This window comes from Theropithecus gelada, chromosome 4 (assembly GCF_003255815.1).
Source record: "Theropithecus gelada isolate Dixy chromosome 4, Tgel_1.0, whole genome shotgun sequence".
NCBI classification, from domain to species: Eukaryota; Metazoa; Chordata; class Mammalia; order Primates; family Cercopithecidae; genus Theropithecus; species Theropithecus gelada.
The window spans coordinates 14,694,021-14,718,856 of NC_037671.1; the positions used below are offsets into that span (position 1 = coordinate 14,694,021).

The 24,836-nt window shown below is 44.5% G+C and overlaps 1 protein-coding gene, 1 long non-coding RNA gene and 1 other non-coding gene across 3 annotated transcripts in view; 2 read left to right on the forward strand and 1 right to left on the reverse strand.

The window, feature by feature from the left end:
* Positions 1 to 8,022: 8,022 nt before the first annotated feature.
* On the forward strand, positions 8,023 to 8,164 carry LOC112623968. Its single transcript, XR_003119303.1, has one exon. It is a non-coding gene; the product is annotated as a small nucleolar RNA SNORA67 (small nucleolar RNA).
* Positions 8,165 to 8,282: 118 nt separating this feature from the next.
* On the forward strand, positions 8,283 to 24,515 carry LOC112623011. Its single transcript, XR_003119069.1, has 2 exons — positions 8,283 to 8,607; positions 21,359 to 24,515. It is a non-coding gene; the product is annotated as an uncharacterized LOC112623011 (long non-coding RNA).
* ADTRP (androgen dependent TFPI regulating protein) overlaps positions 10,140 to 24,836 on the reverse strand; it is a 69,143-nt gene continuing 54,446 nt past the window's right edge. Inside the window, exons 7-9 of the mRNA XM_025383146.1 lie at positions 21,965 to 22,116; positions 13,143 to 13,331; positions 10,140 to 10,757 (exon numbers count right to left, since the gene is read on the reverse strand). Coding sequence (XP_025238931.1) covers positions 13,297 to 13,331; positions 21,965 to 22,116 — 187 coding nt within the window. The 3' untranslated portion in view covers positions 10,140 to 10,757; positions 13,143 to 13,296. The remainder of the gene's footprint in view (positions 10,758 to 13,142; positions 13,332 to 21,964; positions 22,117 to 24,836) is intronic.

The window sequence follows — 24,836 nt, forward strand, 5'->3', positions numbered from 1 at the left end:
TCTTCCCATTAAATAGCAGGCCTAGACTCAAACATGAGCTAATGTAAAAATGCAGTTGAAAACCAGAAGAGAATATATATATATGTTCAACTGCATTTTTTCATTTTATATTTTGTATATATATAAAATACACACACATATATAGATATTTCCTTTCCTCCCCATGAAATGTATACTACAATTGTAAAAACATCATGCCAAGCCTTCTTATTACAACATAAGAAGATAGACATTCATCAAAAGTGCTTCAAATACTCTACCTCCAAATATCAAGGAGGGCCTCCTTGTCTTTTGATAATTGCTAAATGAGGCCAGGCGCAGTGGCTCACACCTACAATCCCAACAATTTGGGAGGCCTAGGAGGGTGGATCGCTTGAGGTCAGGAATTTGAAACCAGCCTGACCAACATGACGAAATCCCATTTCTACTAAAAATACAAAAATTAGCCAGGTGTGGTGGCGAGTGCCTGTAATCCCAGCTACTCGAGAGGCTGAGGCATAAGAATTGCTTGAACCCAGGAGGTAGAGGTTGCAGCGAGCTGAGATCGTACCCAGGGTGACAGAGCAATACTCCATCTCAAATAATAATAATAATAAAACAAAAAAGCAAAATGAATTTGTCTCTAGGGCTCTATAAGACCATGACTGCTTGGGAGGCATTGCTATACACCCGTAGGAAGAAGGAGGGCGCTACAATGGACTGCTTTCCCTTTGCGCAAGTCTCCTGAAATTGGGTTATGTGTTGAAATGTTAATGCTTTGCATAGACTTAGAGGGTTCTAAAATCTAGGATTTCTAGACTCCATTGCATTTACAATATTTCATTGCCTTCCTTTATTTTTATTGTGTTTGAACTTCAAGTTGGGGAATGGGTGCTGGAACATGGGATTTGGAACCCTCTTGTTGATGCTGTGAAGCCACGCGGACAGTAAGTGAGCTTCCCTTCCATGAACGCCGTCTGCATCCTAGTGCTGCCATCAGCTCCTCTATACTATAATTTCACACAACATCTCCCAGGCGTTCAAATTATAACCCATAAGTAGCCTCCATTGGATTAGTAGAGCCTTTTAGTTAAGAGAACAGAGAAAGAAATGGGTGTTTATTGGATGCTGACACTGGGTTGAATGTCCTCAGCCTATTATTATTATCAACATCATCATCCTTCTTCTCAGTAGCACTAACACGAAGCAGGTATTGGGTTCCTCCTCTATATATGAGGAAACAAAGCTCTGAAAGGTTGAATGACTCACCCAAGATGGTAAATGTTGTGGAAATGGGACTAACCGAATTTAGAGTACCTGTAAACTTTGTGTTCTTTCATTCTGATGCCGTAGTACCACCGTGATGTGAACGTATACTTTGGGCTTTCTTTGTCCCTGGGATACCACCCCCTGTCGATGGCATTCAGGGGTCTCTGGGGCCATAGCTTATAGGTGGAGCTTTGAGGCAGAATGTCCCATGGCTCTGCAATGTCCACTGAGAATGTCTCTTAATGGTGGTTGCAGCAACACGACAGGGGCCCCTCTATATGTGTGGTAGGAGGGGAAAGACAGTGCCTCCTCAATCCTTCATCCTTCACAGGAGGAAGACATGGTGGCCCACAGCTGAGCGAACACACGCTCAGAGATTTTCCCTGACTGCTCCTTGCCTTAAGCAATGTCATAAGAACAGGGTGGTGGCATAGGGGTGGTTGTGAAATCTGTAGCCATGCAGGACAGTGGCCTTCAGTAGCTTGTTCAGGAGGCCACGCCCCAGACCACCATCTTGTAGGCATCACTGGCCACATAAGACCACGTGCCAAACGCAGACCTGTGCAGAGCAGAGGGAGCCCTGGAGCCTGTGGAACACCAAGCCCCCTCACTGTCACGCACGGAGCAGTCTCCAATATGAATTTTCAAAGGAACACTCACACAGACAGAGTTTTCTTTCTGGAATCTGCTCCACTGAATGGCTTCATCCTAGGGAGGAGAGACTGTTGTTTCCTTGATGGGATGATGTGGGATTTGGGGAGACTCTTGAATGAAGAGAGGAGAGTTTGGCAAGCCGAAGCGGAAGGATTATTATAGGCCTATGAGTCACAGACACTGCAGGCAAACGACGCAGAGAGCGGAGAGTGGGCGGATCCAGAGAAAGGAGGTGAGGCCAGGGGAGCCAAGGAAGAGGAGTGTAGCAGTCAGCGATCTGCAGAGAAGCTGGATCAATGGGATGTGTACATACCTAGAAAGAGATTTATTTTAAGGGCTTGGTTCACGTGATGATGGAGGCTGGCAAGTCCCAAATTATCAGGGCAGGCCAGCAGGCTGGAGACCGAGGGGAGAGCCCAGGCCACAGTTCAAGTCTAAAGGTCATTTGTTGGCACAGTTCCCACAAGGTGCCTTCCCGGTTCCAGCAGTCTGGGCTGTTGCTAGGGAAGTGCACTGAGGCCCCAGGGAGACAGGAGACAGCCCCACCAGAAAGCTTTGCAGAGGCATCTGAGCCATTCCCAGAGTCTGGCTCCACCCTCCACCTCAAAGTCTGTTGCACCCAAAGGGACCAGGCAGTTGGTCAAGCCACAAAATGTGCTGGGCACTTGCATGGCTGGGCAGTGGCTTTGCAAGGAAGCTAGGAGCAAAGGCAGTGGCTCTCTCAGATGATGTTCAAAACAACCTGAAGACCTCAGCTGCTGCCATAGGCAAGGAAAATGGACAAGAATTCCCATACGTCAGGAATCCAGGCGGCCTCCAACCTTGGCTGCACATGGGAATGACCTGGAGGTGCTTTTAAGATTCCCAGTGCCCAATCTGCAGCCCAGACCAATTCAGAATCTCTGGAGGAGACATCTGGGCATAAGTACTTTTAGAAGGTCCCCAGGTGGCTCTGAAACTGCAGGCGAGGCTGAATGGCTCTGCCATATACTCTTAGTAGTAATTCGTATTTCCCCTTTCCCTTTGAGGTCTCCTTCTGTCCATTTACCCACTCGTATGCCTGTTAAGGCTCAGGCTCAGGAAAGAGGGCGTTTCCACAATAACACTCGTCCCCAAGCCTGTACCCTTCCCACAGTGCCTCGGAAGATTTCAAATGAAAATGTTTAATGTTTTGACCTTGAGGAGACAGAAGGAAGGTCTGGTGTTCCAGACATTGTGAAGGGAACAGAAGCAGGATTTGGTAGAAGTTGTGTGGTTTAATGGAAAGGGGGTAGGTGTCAGAGCCAGCCAGAATGAGCTCTGTGCTGTCACTGGGTAATTCTTTGTTGACAGAAAAATCTGTCAACCTTGCTGAGCTTCAGTTTCTTTATCCTTAATATTGAGAGAATGATGCCTGAATCCCTGAGCATGGTGAGGCCTAGAGATAATGAACTGCAAACGCCTGTCCTGTAGTGGGCACTCAACAGATGGTATAAATTACTGGTGACTCCTTGAACCAGGAAAGACACGTGAGAAGAGTTAAAAGCTGGAATTTAGCATCTCAATCCCCTCATTTGTCAAATAGGGATAATGTATTGGGTTGAATATGGTCTCACCCCTTGCACCCCCAATACGCGTGTCCACCTAAAACCTCAGAATGTGACCTTATTTGGAAATAGGGTATTTGCAGATATGATTAGTTTAGGATTCTGAAATAAATGATCCTAGACTTACAGTAGACTCTAAATTGGTGACTAGCATCCTTATAAGAGAAAGAACAGGGAGATTTGAACACAGATTCCAGATTCTCTGCAAGGTAAGAGGTGCAGAGACACAGAGGGAAGAATGCTATGTGGAAACAGGCAGATATTGGAGTGATGTGGCCACAAACCAAAGATTAGTGGGAGCCACCAGGAAGAAAGATTCTTCCTCAGAGGCTTCAGAGGAAGCATAGTACTACTGACACCTTGATTTCAGACTGCTGGCTAGCAGAACGGTGAGAGGACACATTGCTATTATTAATTAATTAATTAATTAATTTATTTATTTATTTATTTTTAGACAGAGTCTAGTTCTGTCACCCAGGCTGGAGTGCAGTTGCATGATCTCAGCTCATTGCAACCTCTGCCTCCCGGGTTCAAGCGATTCTGCTGCCTCAGCCTCCCGAGTAGCTGAGATTACAGGTGCCCGCCACCATGCTCAGCTAATTTTTGTAGTTTTAGGAGAGACGTTTCAAGGGGTTTCACTGTGTTGTCCAGGCTGGTATCGAACTCCTGACCTCGTGATCCACCCGCCTTGGCCTCCGAAAGTGCTGGGATTACAGGCGTGAGTCACCACGCCCGGCCACATTTCTATTATTTTTAAGCCACCTAGTTTGCGATACTTGGCTGTAGTAGCTCCAGGAAACTAAAACAGATAATAATCATAACTATACTACTTCTAGGTTATTGTAACTAAAATAAATTTACATTGCAAATATAACTGAATTTAGTAATAGTGAAATTTTAGTTAAATATGAATTGGAATTATTTAGATGCTAGGTAAGCAGTCTAAGGTGATGATTTCTGTGCTAGGAACAAAGGCCACTGGCGCTTGGAGGGTCTTTCAAGTGTGATGGTGTGAAGGATACAGTGAAATGGCAAGGGTTGAGTTTAGGAAGGGAGAAGGTGAGACGCAATAAGTCAACACCAAAGAGTGCCCTCTCGGGCACCTCCACTCACCAACCAGGGAGGAGCGCCTGGCTATCCTTTGATCTCTATCTCACAAGCACCTCATGCTCAAATAGCTTAGCATCTTCTTGGCTCTCATCTTGGGGATCCCCCTTAAAGTTATGCTTTCAATCCCATCCCCAATAAGCAACTGCAGAACCACGATTCATGCAGCTGTGGCATTTTCGTTAAGCCCTAGAATGAATGGGTAAGTTTACCTTTGTCATTGTGTATATAGTCATGCCAATAATCCCTGTCTTCCACGCTTAGGGTCTAAAATGGTTCCCAAGTGGACTTAGAGGTGTTCACCTGTGAATTGGAAGGACATTTTGGAATGGTTCTTTCCTTTCCCTTGATTTGAGGATTGCATAGAAATCCACATTGCTGAGTGGGAAAACTATGAATTGGTGTCCAGTGGTTCTTTTGGCCTCTTCCTCTTAGTTTGGTGATATGTGAGCGTAACAAAAGGTCTTGATGGCAGGATGAGTCTGGAAGAGGAAAAATACTGGCAGTGATAATGCAATCTATTTAACAAGAAAGAGAATTTTATTTAACCACATGATTTTAAAAATTGGCAAACTTGCTGGGTGCGGTGCCTCATGCCTGTAACCCCAGCACATTGGGAGGCCAAGGTGGGTGGATCATCTGAAGTCAGGAGTTCGAGACCAGCCTGACCAACACAGTGAAACCCCATCTGTACTAAAAATACAAAATTAGCCAGGCATGGTGGCACACGCCTCTAATCCCGGCTACTCGAGAGGCTGAGGCAGGAGAATCACTTGAACCCAGGAGGCAGAGGTTGCAGTGAGCCGAGATCATGCCATTGTACTCTAGCCTGGGAAAGAAGAGCAAAACTCCACCTCAAAAAAAAAAAAAAATTGGCAAAGTTGAGTTAATGCATATATATAAAATGGCAACATAAGTGCATTTTAGAATGTAGTTAGAAAAATTTTCATAAGGAATAAAACATGTCTAGATTTGGAGTCTTCAGAATCATGCACCAGATTCCTGGCAAGGTATTGTAAAAGTCATACAGTACATATTTTCCTAACTCTACATCATCTAACTGCATTATTAGAATCTTAATAAAATTTAGTGTTGAGTGAAAACAAATCCCTAAAGTGTAACCAAATATATTTGCTCAGGCCAGACTTAAGCCTCAGCGGAAGGTTTTGTAAGCTCTTATGGTGGAAGGGATCCTTTTCTTCTTCCTGTTAGCATCTCAGAGGAGCTGAGTCTAGCAGAGCAGCTGCTAACAGAGGAAGCTGGGAAAGCCAGGCTTGGCTTCTCAAAGGAGAGGCAAGATGAAAGCATGCGAGCCTCCGACACAGGCCTGCAAATGCCAGGCGATGACCACCATGTCCCTATCCTCAGGCCATGGCATGCATATGGCCAGGGACATACACATAGTAGGCACTTCATAATGATTTGTATAATGAATGAACGAATCCTACAGTGTGGTGGAGTGTAGTGTTGTCCAACTTACTGAACTAAGTTGAACCCTATTATTATTATTATTGGCTTAAGAAATTCATTATTTTTGGCCAGGCGTGGTGGCTCATGCCTGTAATCCCAGCACTTTGGGAGGCTTAGGCCAGCGGATCACGAGCTCGGGAGATCGAGACCATCCTGACTAACACGGTGAAACCCCGTCTCTACTAAAAATACAAAAAACTAACCGGGCATGGTGGCGGGCGCCTGTAGTCCCAGCTACTCGGGAGGCTGAGGCAGGAGAATGGCGTGACTCGGGAGGCAGAGCTTGCAGTGAGCTGAGATGGCGCCACTGTACTCCAGCCTGGGTGACAGAGCAAGACTCCGTCCATCTCAAAAAAGAAAAAAAAAAAAAAAGAAATTCATTATTTTTAATAACACTATTATTGCATTAAGAAACAATTTCGTGGTCACGACATATTTTAATGGAATAGGAAACAACATGATAGAAAATAAAGTGGCATGTCACCCATATTAAAATCGAGTATGAGTTTATGAAACTTTTCACAGAAGTGTGTGTGTTGTAAGTGTGTGTTTCTACTGGATTAGGATGTAAAATGTATTTCTGAGCGTATCAGTCAAGAAATACTTCTCTCAGAAGTATTATATGTTAAATCTGGCTCTCCATATGAAATGGGCGGCTTTATTGGTGAAATTTTTTTTTTTTTTTTTTTTGTATATTAGCAAGATATTTAGGGTGGCAGTGAGAACAGAGGCCCTTTTCATGGCCCCGAAATAACTACACCATGTAAGAGGCTGACGACATTATGGTGATGATGATGTGCTAGTCAGACTAGACCAGGCCTTTATGATAAGCACTTGCCATCTGTCAGGAAGGGGTGAGAAGTCACCTAAGGTAAAATGAATTCTGATGTAAACAAGGTTTGTCTTCAACATCCCCCCACCTCCTGTTTAAGGATCAGTCTTCTGACTGGGACCCTAGTAGCCTGTAGGCTCGAGTCATCAGGGCCATCTAATCGTCCATTCTAGAGCTTCCCTGCATGCAAGCCATTTATCCTCCAGGCCATTCCTCATCTCTTTCTCTGTTTCATCAAATGTATCTGCTATGCGTCCTATTCTATCAATGTTCGTTCACTACCAGGTCACATGAAACTGTAATTTGCTCGTCACTGTAAATAGATTTGCGGTATGTAAGATGGAGAGAGTATCTGAAATGAAACAATGACTCTAATGTTGAGACTATCAGCTTCCAGGGAAGCCTAGGGTGGAAAATAACTGGTGATGATGCCTGTAAGGTTAAGAAGCTATAAGGAATCCCCAAGTCCGTCTGTATATTTGAGTACTTTCTAATGGTGCAGAGTTAGGCTTTGTGGAGATATAAAGAGGAAGACATGGCCCCTAGTCCCAGGAGTTTGCAATCAAGCAGGTGGGATGGTGAATTAGGCCATTCTTGCATTGCTATAAAACAAATACCCAAAGGTAGGTAATTTATAAAGAAAAGAGGTTTGATTGGTTCACAGTTCTGCAGGCTTTACAGGAAGAATGGTGCTGGCATCTCCTAGGCTTCTGGGGAGGCCTCAGGAAGCTTACAATCACGGCAGAAGGTGAAGTGGGAGCAGGCATGTTATATAGTGAGAACAGGAGCAAGAGAGATGGGGGAAGGAGGTGCCACACACTTTTAGACAACCAGATCTTGCCAGAACTCACTATGACGAGGCCAGCCCTAAGAAGATGGCATTAAATCATTCATGAGAAATCCACTCCCATGATCCAAACACCTCCCACCAGGCCCCACCTCCAACACTGGGGATCATGATTCAACATGAGGTTTCGAGGAGACAACACCCAAACTATATCAGACGGAGATCTTGGGTGCCAGGCACTTGCACCCACCACTTTAAATTACCTTATTTAATTGTGGTGGTATCATCATCTAATTTTGCAGACAAGGAACCAAGGCTCAGAGGAGTAAACTATTTTTATCCAAGGTGAGTCCCTCTCCAAGGGGCTGACTAGTGCCCCTCTTAGGACAGTAGCAAGTTGGAATAAAGTTGGGCATGCCTAAGGTCTTTAAGGAACAGGGGATGCTTACTTCCTTTGCATTCCTTTGGCCACCTACATAGCATACTTAGGCTCCTTCTGGATAGACTGTGTCCTCTTATTCACATGCTGAAATTGTTATACATTTTTAAACAATAAGCGAATAATATATTTTTCTAAAAAGTAACTGATTTTCTCTAGGTTCAGTATAGATAGCCAGCCATGGGAGTCAGAATTTGAACTCAGATCTGGTCTGGTTCTGAAGGCTCTGTTCTTTCCAGCTTTGAGACAAAGGAGCAAATGTGAGAAGCGCCTTTTGCTCACTTCTGCTTGCCAGCAGAATTTCACAAAAGCCCTGGACTGTGAAGATGTGCAGCTCTTTGGAAAGATGCTTTGAAGACGAAACCTTTAACAGGGTTAGTGCCTATGGCCTCTGTAATCTACAACCAGATGCACTCTTATACCCAAGCCTTGATGGGATTCTGCTACGATGTAACTTCTGAGCAAATTTGATGTGATTGTGCAGGTCCTGAAACTCCACTTCCTGTCTGTAAGCAGTGGACTGAAATCCTGGGCTGGAGCAGTCTCATAGGATCTCTCTGAAAGGCTGTTCCCAGGCTGTAGGCCTTGGTCTGTAGTCCACAGTAAGACTTCTGAATACAACTAACTTTGATTCTTTAAAAGCTTGACTGTTTTCTTTAGTCGGCATGGCATTCCATACCATTCCAGAAACAGCAGCCAGGGGGATATGTGAAGGAGAGAGCGATGGCATAGTGTGTGGAGCTGCTTAGCTGTTAACTAGCGGAGTTGAGAGAAGGCAGCCGGCCAAATGCCCTGGAGGGGCGAGGCAAAGCTTTTCAGAGAGCTGGGAAGTGGCACTCCAGTGAGGTCTGAAGCCATGAAGGATGACTTATTTATCCCACAGTAGCTAGAAGAAGACGGGTCTTTCCGGGGAGTGTGACCAGTTTAAGCAAAGGTTTGGGAGCAGGAATAAAAATGTGCTGGGCCGGGTGCGGTGGCTCACGCCTGTAATCCCGGCACTTTGGGAGGCTGAGGCGGGCAGATCACGAGGTCAGGCGATCGAGACCATCCTGGCTAACACGGTGAAACCCCGTCTCTAGTAAAAATACAAAAAATTAGCCGGGCGTGGTGGCAGGTGCCTGTAGTCCCAGCTACTTGGGAGGCTGAGGTGGGAGAATGGCGTGAACCCGAGAGGCGGAGCTTGCAGTGAGCCTAGATCGTGCCACTGCACTCCAGACTGGGCCACAGAGCAAGACTCCATCTCAAAAAAAAAAAAAAAAAAATTGTGCTGGAAGTGGGAAAGGGGAGCTGGTTAAGGGACTAAAAGTTATTCCTTGTGGACCACCTTCTCATCACACGCTCTTTGACCTCATTGTAGTTCAATGGAAGGAAAGAGAGTCAAAAGCAGGAGGGAAGTTTCTCTCCAAGCGGACAGGGGCTCAGCAAACCCAGCCTTCCCGCAGTCTTACCTGGAGCTATTGCCTGGGGAAGAGGGTGTTCAGGGCACAGTAGCCCAAGGCTGGAGGCACCTTTGGTCAGAAGGCCCTGTGGTGCTTCTCCTCGTGAGCCTCCTGGGAGGAAGGGCCAGGGAGCCAGGCGCTTCTCCCATCCCCTTCTGGAATCCTGGCCAGTTTCCATGTACATAACCCAGCTTAATCCATAGAAACAGGAGCTGCAAGGCATGTTCTTTCTCTTTTTTTCCTCTCCAAGACACGGAAACCTTTATTTTCTCCCTACACCACAAACCGGTACTGTTCAATAATATTGGATAATTGCACCTGTCGTACTCCCCATATTGTGCTGAGGAAAAATAATTGCTGGTTTTCTGCTTTGCCGTTGAGCTGTGACTCCGTCATTTGACTCGGAGCATGTCATTTTCTCCCATTTTAGACTGTGTACAGTCAAACCCTGTGAAAGGACTCACAGACAGCGGCCCTGCGTGTGTGAGTGGGCGCCGGCCTCATTCAGCAACGATTTCTAATTTATACAGCATTGAAAATCCACAGCTATAAATAAACAGTTCTGACTGGCTTTGCTGCCTACTCAAATGCTTTATTAAAAAAAAAAAAAAAAGTCACCAGCAACTGCATGAGAAAGGAAAACAAGAATGTCTGGAGGTGGAGTCTGGCTTCTGAATCCTGGGCTTGGGAGGGGGAACGCCCCACTTTGGGACCGGCTCAGTGCTCAGCCCCTCCAGTTTTTGGAAGGCCTGGCCTCCTCGCTCCTTGCTCAGCCCCTCACGCTCCCCACGTGTGGGTGCAATGTGTTTGGGGATTACAGTATATGAAACTGGCTTCCTGTTATGACAAGCATTGCAAGTGAGTAGGTGCGGAGGAACTGAAAATAGCTTAAGAAATGTAGGACCCTTCTGGGGAGAGAATGGGGTTAAGGCATTGTTTAGGCAACAAGACAAGTCTTCTACCCAAATTCAGAATTGGTTTCAAATATGAGACAGCAACACTGGAACAGAAGCATGAGTATAGGCCAGTCCCTGGGGTAGCGGTGGCAGTGTCCTTCCTCCTCCTGTAATGGGGACAGTTTCCACCAATTTGGGATCTCTTGACCACCTTCTTTTGTCCAGCTCTGCAAGATGTGGACACGTTTTTGTTTTGTTTTTTAAATAAAGGTTTTTGGATGACCCGGTACTGCTTTGCTCTGTAAGAAAGAGGAAGGAAACTGGGCTCAGGAGTCAACTATCTGTGTGACCTTGGAGTTGTCATTTCCCTGCTCCGAACGAGAGGTGTGCTGGAGCCAGTCTGCACAGGCTCTCAAGGACTGAGTGGTTGTGCACATCTCTTCCCAACTCTACATTCAGCAGCATGCTGCCAGCTTGAAAAAGGCCATGGTGAGAGTGTTTACACCATGGAAATGAGCACACGTTATCAATCAGAGCCTGACATCTTTTCCCCAGAGAGCTGGTTGTTAAACATTTCCCAGCACACCACCATCAGAAACTCAGTTTGCTCATTTGTAAAATGAGAACGTAACTCATCTCCTACTTACAAAGTTTCCGTGGGCTAAAATAAGTGAGAGTGGTGATAAATTACTTGACACTATACAAATATTGCTAGAATCATCATGTGGTTGCTATAGTTGTCATCTTCTATTAAGGGCCTAACATAGTGCTATGTAATTTGCAAATACCATGTGCCTTATAGTAAACGTTTAATCAGTGTGTTATTGTTTTGTTGTTGATCCTTTCTTAAGTCACTGCAGCACCCAGCATGCTCTTGTGTGCTTAGGTATGTGCTCAATGGGAAATGGTTCCGAGACATTTCTAGTGTTGGAAGAGACACTGCACAATGGCCAGGCATGCTGCGATCAAGGTTTAATTTGGTCCTAGGCCCAGTAAATCCACAAATAGAAACTTGCAGTCTCGTCCCCACCAAGAGCTTACTGTGACTGCGAGTTTACGCAGCCCGAGTCACCTTTGGGGTGTGGAAAATTTGGGTGATCCCCCGAGGGCCTCATGTTTGGGGAATTTCCACTGTGGCAACTGCTTCTGAGCTCCTGCTGAGACCAGGTGCTTGGAGCAATGAAGAGGCTGCAGTAGATATGGGGAAAGAGGTGGTATTCCCAGCTCCATCTGGAAAAGACTCGAGGCCCATATTAACAGAACAGTAGAAAAAGAAGTGGGGATTAAGCAGGTTTCTTGGTGCCTGTCCTGGTCTTCCCTGGGGCTGCCTTCCTCCCTGAGATATTCTGTCCTCTTCTGTAACCCTTCAAGACCACTCTTTCTCATTTTTACCAAATTTTTCCTATATAATGTTAGGTTGGGAAGTCCAAGTGCAATTTTCTTCAGTATCCACACCCCAACCCATATAAGCCTAGTGACATACTAGTAGACTCAAATATGTTTACCCACCAATAGACATTTGCCATTTGTGCCAGGAAAATAACACTAGGAAAATCACAGGAGCGATCATGAATCCTTGTTAAGCATCTGAAAATCAGCTTTGTTAAAACACACACTCATTCAGAAAAGTGCTTTGTAGCAAAGCAATCTCAACAGCTCTCATAATTCTATCACTTCCCATCCAGATTCTTCTGCAAGTAAAAGTATTAATACACCATTTATTTGATGAATTAATCAATGCTCAAATGGAAGAGGTTTTGACAATGTCACTAATACCTGCCCTGAATGCTTGCTTAGAAGAGAAACAGATTTCCCAGTATTTTTTATAACTTACTTTCCCATTATCTCCAATTAATTTGCTATTATCCCAAGTAGACAGACAACTTCAGTAGTAGCCATCACCCTACATTTTTAGATCATTGAAAAAAAATGGATGAGCAATCCACGAAAATAACTAGCTTACTGAAATGCTTGGTTTTTTTTTTTTTTTTTTTTTTTTTTTTGAGACGGAGTCTCGCTCTGTCACCCAGGCTGGAGTGCAGTGGCCGGATCTCAGCTCACTGCAAGCTCCGCCTCCCGGGTTCACGCCATTCTCCTGCCTCAGCCTCCCGAGTAGCTGGGACTACAGGCGTCCGCCACCTCGCCCGGCTAGTTTTTTGTATTTTTTAGTAGAGACGGGGTTTCACCATGTTAACCAGGATGGTCTCGATCTCCTGACCTCGTGATCCGCCCGTCTCGGCCTCCCAAAGTGCTGGGATTACAGGCTTGAGCCACCGCGCCCGGCCTGAAATGCTTGGTTTTTAAAGGAAAATTGGTATTATTAAAAAAAAAAAAAAAAAAAAAGGCCCAGGACTGGTAGCTAGGAGATCCGGGAGACAAAAGCCATTGCCCTGGTTCTGACACTAAGTAACCCTTTTGCCTTGTGTAGATAACTTCTCATCTAGGTCCTCAGCATCCTCCTCTGTAAACTGAAGAGTTTAAATGACTCTAAGTTCCTCTCTCTCTCTCTCTAGATGTTCTCTAACACCAAGTTTATGTGAGTTTCTTTGGCCAGGTTTTAACCAGAGACCATCCTCCATGAAGGTCAAAGGTCATCAATTCTGAGATGGCAGGAGTTGTTTTTGGCATGTGCAATCAACCTTTCAAAAAACCAAGAGTTCTCAAGTTAAGCTCCCTTCACGAACCTCTTATTAAATTTAAGTATCACTCTCTGTCCCTCCTGATTTCCTCTGTTGCTCCACCACCTCCCTCCATCAGAAAAAAAAAAAAAAAAAAAAAAAAGATGAGAAAAATCTCTTGTGTTTTCTTCCTTCTTGGTTCTTGGAAAACGGTGTGCAATCACTTCCTCTTCTTCCGTGGCTGCCTCATGTCACCTGTACAAACAAGAACAGAGACAGACCTCAGGCTTCAGGCTTTCCCTAATGGGTATTTTTGCTGTGGGTAAAGATTCACTCTGATTTGGGGCAGTGGAAAGTCGAACACACTTTTCCCAAGGCGACAAGATACAGTTTAGGGAGTTATGAAAAATAGCTGCCATGACGACAGGGGCAGAGAACGACTCTGCCGTCCTCCCTCCGTGCCGGGTTCACAGTTAGCCAGGCACCCATGATGCTGCTTGCCTTCAGGTGCTCTGCATAGCTAAGAGGAAGCATATTGCTGTGGTTCTGCGTGAGTGTTTGCAGGCTACACACAATCCATCAGCAAACTTTGAGACTTTGCAGATGGAGATGAAGAGACCACATCAAATTAGAGAGGAAATAGAAGGGTGGATGTTCACCTAATTGGGGTCATTCTGTGACCTCTTAGCAAATGAATTCATCAGCCTGGTGGAAAAGTACTGGCATATGGATTAGGTCTGAGTAAGCTCATTAGAGGGGCATTATTCTACTGAAATTATAGCATTAGATTTGTAGAATGACTTCTATTCAGCCAACAAGTTGGTACTCCATATTTAATGATCATAAATCTTTGTGTAAGCTCTGCAATTTATGAAATTTCATTAGCTCATTATCCTTTGTGCTTGTTGCCAAATACTATCAATCCTACTTTAAAAACTTCTCCATTCCAGAACTTAGAGCCCTGGTAGTTCTGGCTTGATATTCCTGTAGCAAATCCATACTCCTAATTCCACAGTTCACCCTTCAGACCTTGCCACCTTCATCAATTCTATCCTTAACAGTAAACACTAGATACCTTATACTAATTCCATTCTGCTGGAACTCCACTTCTTAAAGGCTATCGTGACTGGTGACTTTTGAAGTCCTGTTTGTGGCCCCTTAATCACACTGATTTCCTAGGATGGCCACCTCTTGACCATGCAGTCCTCATAGCTATCCTTGGATTCATCTCATGCAAGATTTTCAAGATCAAAACTCTCTCTTCTTCATCTGCTTCTCATCAATCTAGACTACCCCAGTCATCAGCCAAGTCTTATTGTTTATCAAGCTTTATGGGTTTCACATTGTTCTCATTGGTGGGTCTACTTTTTTCTCTTCTGTTTTTCTTTTTTTTTTCTTTTTCCTTTTTTTTTTGAGACAAAGTCTTTGCCCAGGCTGGAATACGGTGGCATAATCTCAGCTCACTGCGGCCTTGAACTCCTGGGCTGGAGTCCTCCAACCTCAGTCTCCTGACTAGTTGGGACTATAGGTACACATCACCATGCCCAGCTTTTTTTGTTTGTTTGTTTTTTGTTTTGCTTTTTTATTAGATACAAGGTTTCGCTATGTTGCTCAGGATGATCTTGAACTCCTGGCCTCACCACGAGAGATCCTCCCATCTCAGCCTCCCAGAGTGCTAGGATTACAGGCAAGAGCCACCACACTCGGCCTTATTTTCCATTTTTGATGTGAATTCTCTCCTCTCTAATTAGGCCTTCTCTTCTCTACATTAGGTCTATAAGTACAAGCACAGTACCACCTCTTTCTGTAGAGTATACTCTGGGCCTTTAATGAATTCTTTTTCAATTAAATAACCAGCTTACATACAACAGGGACAATATAAACTTGGTCAATATAAACTTCTCAAATTTCTACCCCCTGGAGTCACTCTGAGGGTTCCTAAAACTTTCTTTTATCCGTGTTGTTTACCATTCCTCAGGCCCTCAAGCCTAACTGTAATCATAACCTCAGTCCTTCCACCCCAGGTGTCAAGGACTGAAGTCTCCCTTCTCCATTTAAGAAACGCAACAGAACCCGAAGGTTTGGAGAAAGGCCACCCAGGAGCGGACGTGGTGGTGTGAAGCTCTGCTGGGGGAGGAGAGCAGGTGGCTCCTTCCATTGGATTAGAGTCCGCTGTCCAAAACCAAGTAGCTAGGAGGAACACTAAGAAATGCCCACATACCCATCCACATGCTAGAGAGAACGGACTGTCCCCAAATGGGTCTCTGTGGTGCTCCCAAAGTCATTTTATTCTGTAGGGACTCACATGGCATGAACATTGCAAAAATCATGTTTCTTTTCGCTTCTAGCAGCTGGGAATGGCGAGTGGGGCCTTAGTCTTGAATTCTCACAGAGCTAAGCAGTTTCTAGGCTTCTTTAAGTCTTTGGAATTTATCTCTGATGGTGCTTTTTTTTTTTTTTTTTGAGACAGGGTTTTGCTGTCACCAGGCTGGAATGCAGTGGTGTGACCTCAGCTCACTGCAACCTCCACTTCCCAGATTCAAGCATTTCTGCCACCTCTTAGCCTCCCGAGTAGCCGGGACTACAGATGTGCGCCACCACACCCAGGTTTGTTTTTTTGTTTTTTTTTTTTTTGTATTTTTAGTAGAGACGGAGTTTCACCATGTTATCCAGGCTGCTCTTGAACTCCTGAGCTCAAGTGATCCACCCGCCTCGGCCTCCCAAAGTGCTGGGATTACAGGTGTGAGCCACTGTGCCTGGCCCTCTGACCATGCTTCTATAATACATAGCTGGAAATAAGGAAACTGTTGACTTAATAATAGATCATATATCTTACCCAAACCAAATTCGCAAAATGGATTTTAAGTTGTAATTGGAAAATTATGTTTATTATAAATATTTTCTTGATTGAGAAGCATTTTTCCCAGTCAAAAGTATCCTAGTTGGCAGACAGTAAGTTAGATTCACCCTGACTTGTTTTATCCCTTTATCCTCTATCAGATAGTACCAAGGGCTAGAAATATTTTTATAACCCTGATATTTCGCCTGATATTCTTGACCACTTGGTGCTTGGCTGGTGACTTCCAATCAGGCCACTGGAAGCAGAGATTCCAGCTGTGTCTCAGTTTTCAGAAGCAGAGATTCCAACAGATTCTAGCTTCCATCTTTGCAAGATCTGAACATTTCCTGCAGGCATGGCCAAGAAACTATTGTTTCAATCAACATCACCGTCGGTACCATATATAATTATATACCTTATTATTCTAATAGTTAGAACTCAGGATAAATAAAAACATACTATTCCCAAAGATTTACACCTATGTATCTACAACCACAGAAATGAATGCCAGGAATTGAAAATTTGAAGAACATTGGCCTGGTTTTCAGTGGCCTGACTCAGAAAAGGGCAAGAAGTTTGATTAGCAGGTGTTAGAGAAATGAGGTCTGAGCACTCATAATCCTACGTTCACACTGCAGAAGTCCAGGGAGGAGAGGGAGCTGAGGGCTGGCTGGAGAAACCCCTGTGGGAAACAGGCTGAGGAAGAGGGAGGAATGGTAATCCAGAGTGGGCTCTTTTTGAGTTTAGGGAAATGAAGTTAGGACAAGAAAGGCAAAAGGGAGATAACTTTCTGTCATTGTCCAAATGCTGCCCCAGCGGGACCATACTTTAAAGTACCTGTGGAGTCATTGCATGATAAAATTCTTCTGTTGTGGAATAAGCAGAGTTAATAAGACAAACCTCATCCAATTCCTTCGTGAATAAAACAAGGAGGTGGGCTAGATGGCCTCTAGGCAGCTTTCATCAAGAAAATCTCCCTTTTAAAAAACCTGGTATATGGCAAATAATATTAAAAGCAAGCTTCAATATCATTCTGTCCAAGACACAATACCAGCGCCACTTAGCCAGGCTGGAATTTTCAGCTTACAGTCTGTCCTTAGGATGAGAAGGACCTATGGTCTTAGGGGCCCTGACAAAGGACAGCCTGACCGGTGGCATGTGTCCATCAGGGGCATAGGGAGAGGGGTCGCAGGCCCTGGGTAAGCTGACTGTCTCTCCAACCACCCCCACATAGCAGAGGCTCTGCCATTTGGGCCTAAGGTGCTTAGCCCCTTTCTGTGCCCCATATCTCTTGTGGGATGATTTTCTCTTCCCAAGGGGCTTGTGTCCTGGTGTCAGCATCCTTGAGTGCTATCAATCATCCAGGGAAAAAAAAAAAAAAAAAGAAAAAGAAAATTAAGCATATAAGGGGCAGAGAAGGGAGCCTTTGATAGGATGTCCTGATTGCCTCTTGCCCCCAGTCAATATGGAAGAGAACCTGCCCCGGGCATGCCTGGGTGTTCAGTCATAGTCATGGTGAGCCAAGCTTACAATGTCCTGCCAGAGACAGCTTCTCCTGCCTGCTTCTATCATGGTTTGAAGTTAACATTCCATCTAACTCCTCCCAAAAAGTAGAAATTGAATCTTTCTGGGGGGATGACTGGTCCCAGTAACTGACTCTGTGCTTGCCCAACCCTCTGCCTCATGACACAGAAAGGCTAGCACAGGGCAGGGAGATGGTGACAGGTCAGGCCAGGGAGCCCTGCGGAACCTCTTGTGAGCTTCTTGACCCTCAGTGCGTTCTTGAAGGACCTTCCTGTGGGCCACAACACCTGCCTCCCTGATGCTCAAAGCCAGTTCCCTGTAACTGCGCGCCCTGGGAGGACCTCATCATACACTTTCCAAGTTAAGATGTGATTCTCAGTATTGTTTCCTATTGCTGTCCTTCTTGCTCTCCTGTCCATATTCACCCACTGATGTGGTACAGGAGGAGGGAGAAAGTGAGTAGATACTCAGCTATTGTGACCATCACCACCAACACCCTTCTCAATCCAGCAGCTCACTCAGGACAGCACCACACTGCACAAGGATGCCGTAGACAGAATTATCTGCACTGGGAGGAGACCAGGGTCCCGAGATGTAATAGAGTCTTGTCCTCACACCAGCAGCATCGGTATGTCTGGAGTATGCGTTAGAAGGGCAGAATCTCAAACTGCACCCCAGATCCACTAAACCAGAATCCACACTTTAACAAGATCTCCGGGTTCCCCAAGATCCTCATTTTGATGAGAATCAGCGGCCCAGGTTTGAGAAGCAATGCTCTGTAACAGCGGCTCTGGATCCTGATTGCAAGTTAAAATAACTGGGAAGCTTTAAAAAATACCCATGTCAAGTCACCATCTCTAGAGATATGGATCTAATTGGTCTAAGGTGGGCCTGAGAATTATTATTTTTCAAACTCCCCTAGTGTTTCTGTGATGTAAAAAGCCAAGGTAGAGAACTACTGCTGGAGAGATCCTGTCACATTGAATGACTCTTGACTGATACTTCGCCTGATATTCTTGACCACATGGTGCTTGGCTGGTGACTTTCAATTGGGCCACTGGAAGCAGAGATTCCAATTCTGTCTCAGGATTTCAGAAGCAGAGATTCCAACAGATTCTAGCCTCCAATAGCCTGACCTCCTATTCGCTGTAAGTACCTGAGGACGTGCTTCATCTCTGTCCATCTGCTGTCAGGTAGCTGTTAGCTTTATTCACTTTCAGCTGGGAAACTGGTAATTTATACATCAACTCGAAGGGGAGAATGAGGGAGAATAAGATGACCAGCAGCAGTGACTAACGCTGTATGCCAGGTCCTGCTGTAGGCGCTAGATCCTCGGCAAGTCATCTGAGGTTCTCCGTGAGCCCAGGAGGAGGTCACCAGCATTATTTCCACTAGGACAAGAGAAAGCTGGGGCACAGAGACCTTTAGTGACTTACTCAGTCTCACAGGTACAAGTGGCAGGGCCAAGATAGAAACTGAGGCAGTTTGGCACCAGAACTTTTCTTCTAACCACAGCCCCCAACTGCCTCCCTGAAGCATTCATTTGAATTTCTGCTCTCACTGAAGGGGGCTCAGGCTGTGGAAGCAGAGAAAACAGAGCTTAGCTCTAGCTTTGGACAGAATATGTGGCTATCTGTAAGTTTCCAGAACTGAAGATCTGGAGAAAGGCTCCCAGGTAGGGGAACCAGACAGCGGAGTGCCCAAGCCAAGATGACATCAAACCTTATGAACACTGGCCCAGCAGGCACAGACAGGGACCATCTCAGGCCTCCTGGGCTTGGTGGCCACTCTACTTAGAGGCTGCCTGATCACAGAGGAATTGAAGTGCATCGCCATAGGATACATGGTTGGTTTGCGGCCAGGTGAGGGACATACCCTGGCTTTCTTGATTCCTACTCCAGTGCTCTTTCCCTTGTTTAATACTTTCTGCCCTAACATGCATGTCTTCAACAACTCTCTAACTGGTACACCTTGTCGTCACCCTCCTATACTCCTTAAACTCCCCGCCCAATACTCTACAGTCATTAGAGTCACTCCTTATCTGCCATCTCCAGAACACCTTTGCAAAAAGTTCTACTTTACACCTAGGGAAAAAAGTCCTCGGATATCCTATTGTCTGCACGGACTGATGCAATGAGAAAGCTAATGGAAATGAGGAATTTTAAGATGAACAAGACGTATCCCTAATCCGTAAGACACCTGAGGTCTAGTGGAAAAACAAATCCCTAAAGCAGTCATGATAAAGTGGTAAGTCTAGTGATTGGGAGATAAAGGGGGATGCACTGGGAAGGACATGAAGTCCAACCTGGGCTGACCAGGGAAGGCTTCCTGGAAGAGGTGAGTGTTGAAATGAATGACTATGAGCCAGGCAAAGACTGAAGGATAGGAGACACAGAATCCCATGGACATAAGAAACAACATCAATGTGGAGGGAAAACCAGCAGTTTGGTGCCACTGGGGCACAAATACAGAAGAGCAAAAGCCAAAGCAGGGACTGGGTCACAGAGGCCCTTGTGTGTCATTCCAAGGGTGTGGATTTTCTTCAGTAAATTGAGGAAAGCCTTAAAGTGTTTTCAGTAGAATAGGACATGGGGAAATATGTTCACATAGGTTGTTTAGCTTTCAGCAATGTAAAAGTGTTCACTGCATTGCAACTTTAACAAATCTAATTTTTCTTTTAATTCTTATTAAATCATTCATAATTAATAAAGATCTGTTCAAGATTTAATACATTTATGATCTTATTCTGATGTTAAATAGGACCTTTTACTCATTCTCTTCTTTAAAAAGTTAAAAATCTAGAAAGAGCTCGAGAGATGAGCACAGTCATTTACAATTGTCTCTTTCACTTACGTGAAAACTTGCATGCACAGGAGGTAATTGAGGGACTATATGTTGATGCCGGCTTATCTATTTATTGGGACTTAATTATAGTTAAAAATTGGATGCAGTCCTTAAACAATGAGGCTTGTTAAGCACTTTGTGTTGAGAATAGTAATTTCAATAATAACAAATATGATGATAATTTTGTTTTTTAGTTCAATGGATGTTTAAAATTCACCATAGAGTAACAATTTAAAAATTAACTCAATACATTATTGAACTCAATACATTATTGAACAATTGATTTTAAAAGTTGTTGTTCTCTAAGCTCTAAGTAATCAAGTTTTTCTCTGTACTTCTAATATCTTAAAGCTTCTTTAAATATATATATATATATAGAGAGAGAGAGAGATTTGGGGAAGGCATCAGAAATCTTTACCCAGAACTTCAAGGAGCCAAAACTAGTTAGAATTATATGTCAACACATCTGAAATGTCAACACATTTTTTTTTTTTTTGGCGATAATTTTCTGTGATTTGGAATCCTGATTGGGAAGTAATTTTTAGTATTCCATTTTTTTAAGTGTTTGCTTTCAAAGAGAATTTTGCCCTTGAGAGTTTCTTAAACTAGTCAAATTCTCCAAGAGTAGAAAACACGTGATACATCCAAGTTGCATGCTTATTTCTCCAGGGTCTCAGCTTCCTCTCAGAAACACACACTCTGGTACTGAACCTTCTGAAACTGTCAGGTTTTTTTGCATACACGGGCTTATGTTTTCACACCAGTTCATAGATTGGGCGGAAGATGGCACTTCTGCCATCTCTATTTTGATAGAACAGAATGGCATGTGGGCGAGTGATGTGGGGGATTGGGTGTGACTCTTTGCCTTCCTTATATACAGAATCAGGGTAGAGTTCCTGCGCTTCTCCTGGGGTAGGGAAATAAGTCATGGGTGTTTTGCAGCCTGACTTTCTGGTAGTTACTTTTCCAACAATAAAAAAAATATTCTGGGGTGGGGTGGGGAGAGAGGAAGCAGGAAGGAGAATGAAATCTTCCATTTTAAAAGTAACTAAGATGATTTTTTTTTTTTTCTTAGGAAGAAGCAACAGGATTCTACCCACCTATAATGAGAAAGTTTAACTTACTGACATATTCTCATTGCTGAAGACTCTGTCTGAATGAGGGTTTCAGTCTCAAGTCTAGAATGTGATTTCATCTGGTAAATGTCTTATGGAAGGCTGAGGAGCAGCCTAATGAGGCACTGCTGAGGTGGGAGGAGCTGAGAGGACTATCTGGACTTACTTCCTTCAGAATGAAATCTTGATATTTTCAAAGCTTGTGTCCCTGGAACCCTCACTTGGATTAGGGGGAGACCCCTCATTTTATTTATTCATGCTAGGGATGGTAATACCTTGTTCTCTAGGTCCCGGGCTTTCTAAAGAAGATTAGTTTCAGCTTTAAAGTTAAATGATGCATTGTTTGGGGGAGGAGAGGAGATCCTTTGATGAGGTCCTTTAAAAGAGTACCCCACCCCCAACGCTGTCCTCTTGCCTGCCTTGGCACAACCTGTCTGAGTCCTTTGGATAAAGATAGTGAGCATCATTGCTTCTGTTTGGGGTTAGTTTTTCTTTCTGTTTCCAGGCGAAGTGGAGATACGGGCACGGAAGAAGCGCCTCTGTAGCTAAGAAAGAGATACACTGACCCCATTTCCAGTGGTTGAGCTTCTCTCCAAGTAGGTAGATGCTGGCGATGAAGATGTGGCCGAGAGAGAAGAAAGCTGCTAGACCCACGAGGCTGAGTTTGGCAAACACAGGATACACCCAGGTACCTGTCTCAAAGTAGAGCCACAGGATCCTGCAGGAAATAAGAAATCATGGTGATTAGAGCAGGAGGAGAAAAACAAGCCATTTTCTCATCAGGATCAATGAGGTACTGGAACCTAGGCAGGGGAAAAGAATCCATATCAGGGACATTTGTCAACAGCGGTAGTATTCCCACAAACCTAAGTAAGTGAGGCTTTTCTGGGTAAATCAACTTGATTCCATAAGACACGCTGTTTGATGGGCTGGGCTGGGTTGTTTTACCTAACCCATTAACAGTCAACATTGGTGAAAACATAGAAGAGAACATAGGGTTGGGCACCGTGGCTCCCACCTGTAATCCGAGCACTTGGGGAGGCTGAGACAAGTGGATCACCTGAAGTCAGGAGTTCAAGACAAGCCTGGCCAACATGATGAAACCCTGTCTCTACTAAAAATACAAAAAATTAACTGGGCATGGTGGCTTGGGCCTGTAGTCCCAGCTGCTTGGGAGGCTGAGGCAGGAGAATCACTTGAACCTGGGAGGAAGAAGTTGCAGTGAGCCAAGATCATGCCACTGCACTTCAGCCTGGGGGACAAGAGTGAAACTTCGTCTCAAAAAAAAAAGAAAAAAAAAGAGAGCGAAAACATAGAACACATTGTTAGCTAAAGGGAGTATGTGGGAACATGAATGATCCCTTTCCCTGAGAGGTATGGCCTTCTGAGACATCAAACCTGCTATTAAGGAATTCATTTTGCTGGCTCTGAGCCAGAGAAGTGGGGTTTGCTTTTTTGGATGTAAGAATCGGGTGCAGCTTTCCATTAGCTCTCCAAGTCTGCTGGGATGAGGGAGCAGAGATGGAGCGTTATTGCCCTAATACAACATGCCTAGGATTTAACTGTTGGCCCTGATTTTCACTGATGCATATAGTCATAAATAGAGTGTTAAGCAGGAATGCATGGATTTGCAGGGAGACTCAGATCTTGCTTATGTGAGGATAGGCTGTAAGTCATTTCTGGAAGCCAAGAGAAGAAAAAGAAATGCTAGGAGAAGAGCCATGATGTCTAAGTGAAGCCTAAAAATGCAGTTTGCTGGAAACCAACTGCACTGGAAGGTGCCAAAGTCTGAAATAACTTTTAAAAATTAAATGTGGGGAAGCTGATGCATCAGCTACAGTTCCTCATTGGTTAGGAGCACAGAATCTGGAACCGGGCTTCTGTGATTCAAATCCTAGCTCTGCCACCTAGTAGCTATGTTACCTCCAGCAATTTCGTCAACCTTTCTGTCCCCATCCCCTCAACGTGTAAAGTGAAGATCCAAATAGCATACACCTTCTAAGGCTGTTGTAAGGATTGCAGGAGTTAACACATGTAAAGGATACAGAACAGTGCTTGGCATATTGTAATATTTGACAAGAGTTCAAAAGCTTCCATCTCCACTGAGGGATGGCACAATGGGAGTGCTCTCAGAAAACCTTCTTTGAAGCTGCTGATCTCTTGTAACAATTAGGATAGGCCGGGTTATGCTTCAAAAACAACTTTTAAATTTGAATCTCCCGTGTTATCAAAGGAATTCAGATAGAAGAATGAAATTCTGTGCTTAAACTTTCAGAAACCCAAGGGTGATCTCTGTCATTTCAAATACTAGAAGTTTGTGAAATGTTTTGTGGAAGAGACAAGGGCTATATTCCGGGCCAGGAGTAGGGTGAAGCAAGAGAGGCCCTAGGGTGTAAAATTTAAGGGATTATCTCTGTGCATCAAAGGACGCAATAAACAGTGTGAAAAGGCAATTCATGGAATGGGAAACAATATTTCTAATAAGGGGTTAATATCCAAAATATGTAAAATATTCCTGTAACTCAACAATAACAACAAACCCAAATAACCCAATTAAAAATGGACAAAGGACTTGAATAGACATTTTACAGAGAAGATACATGAAAGCCAACAAATGCAGGAAAGAATGTTCAACATCACTAATAACTAGAAGAAATGCAAATCAAAATGACAGTGAGATATTGTCTTACACTCATTGGGATGGATACTATATTTTTTTTTTAAAAAAAGACAAGATAACAAGTGTTAGGACACAGAGAAATTGGAACTCTTGTTCATTGTTGGTAGGAATGGAAGATGGTACATCTGCCTTGGAAAACTATATGGTGGTTCCCCCCAAAATTAAAATAGAATTACCATGTGATCCAGCAATTCCACTTCTGGGTACACACCCAAAAGAACTGAAAACATGGCTAACACGGTGAAACCCCGTCTCTACTAAATATACAAAAAATTAGCCAGGCATGGTGGTGGGCAACCTGTAGTCCCAGCTACTTGGGAGGCTGAGGCAGGAGAATGGTGTGAACCTGGAGGCAGAGCTTGCAGTGAGCGGAGATCATGCCACTGCACTCAAGCCACTCCAGCCTGGGCAACAGAGCGAGACTCTGTCTCAAAAAAGAAAAAAAAGGGCCGGGCGCGGTGGCTCAAGCCTGTAATCCCAGCACTTTGGGAGGCTGAGGCGGGCGGATCACGAGGTCAGGAGATCGAGACCATCCTGGCTAACACGGTGAAACCCCATCTCTACTAAAAAAAAATACAAAAAAACTAGCCGGGCGAGGTGGTGGGCGCCTGTAGTCCCAGCTACTCGGGAGGCTGAGGCAGGAGAATGGCGTGAACCCAGAAGGCGGAGCTTGCAGTGAGCTGAGATCCGGCCACTGCCCTCCAGCCTGGGTGACAGAACGAGACTCCGTCTCAAAAAAAAAAAAAAAAAAAAAAGAA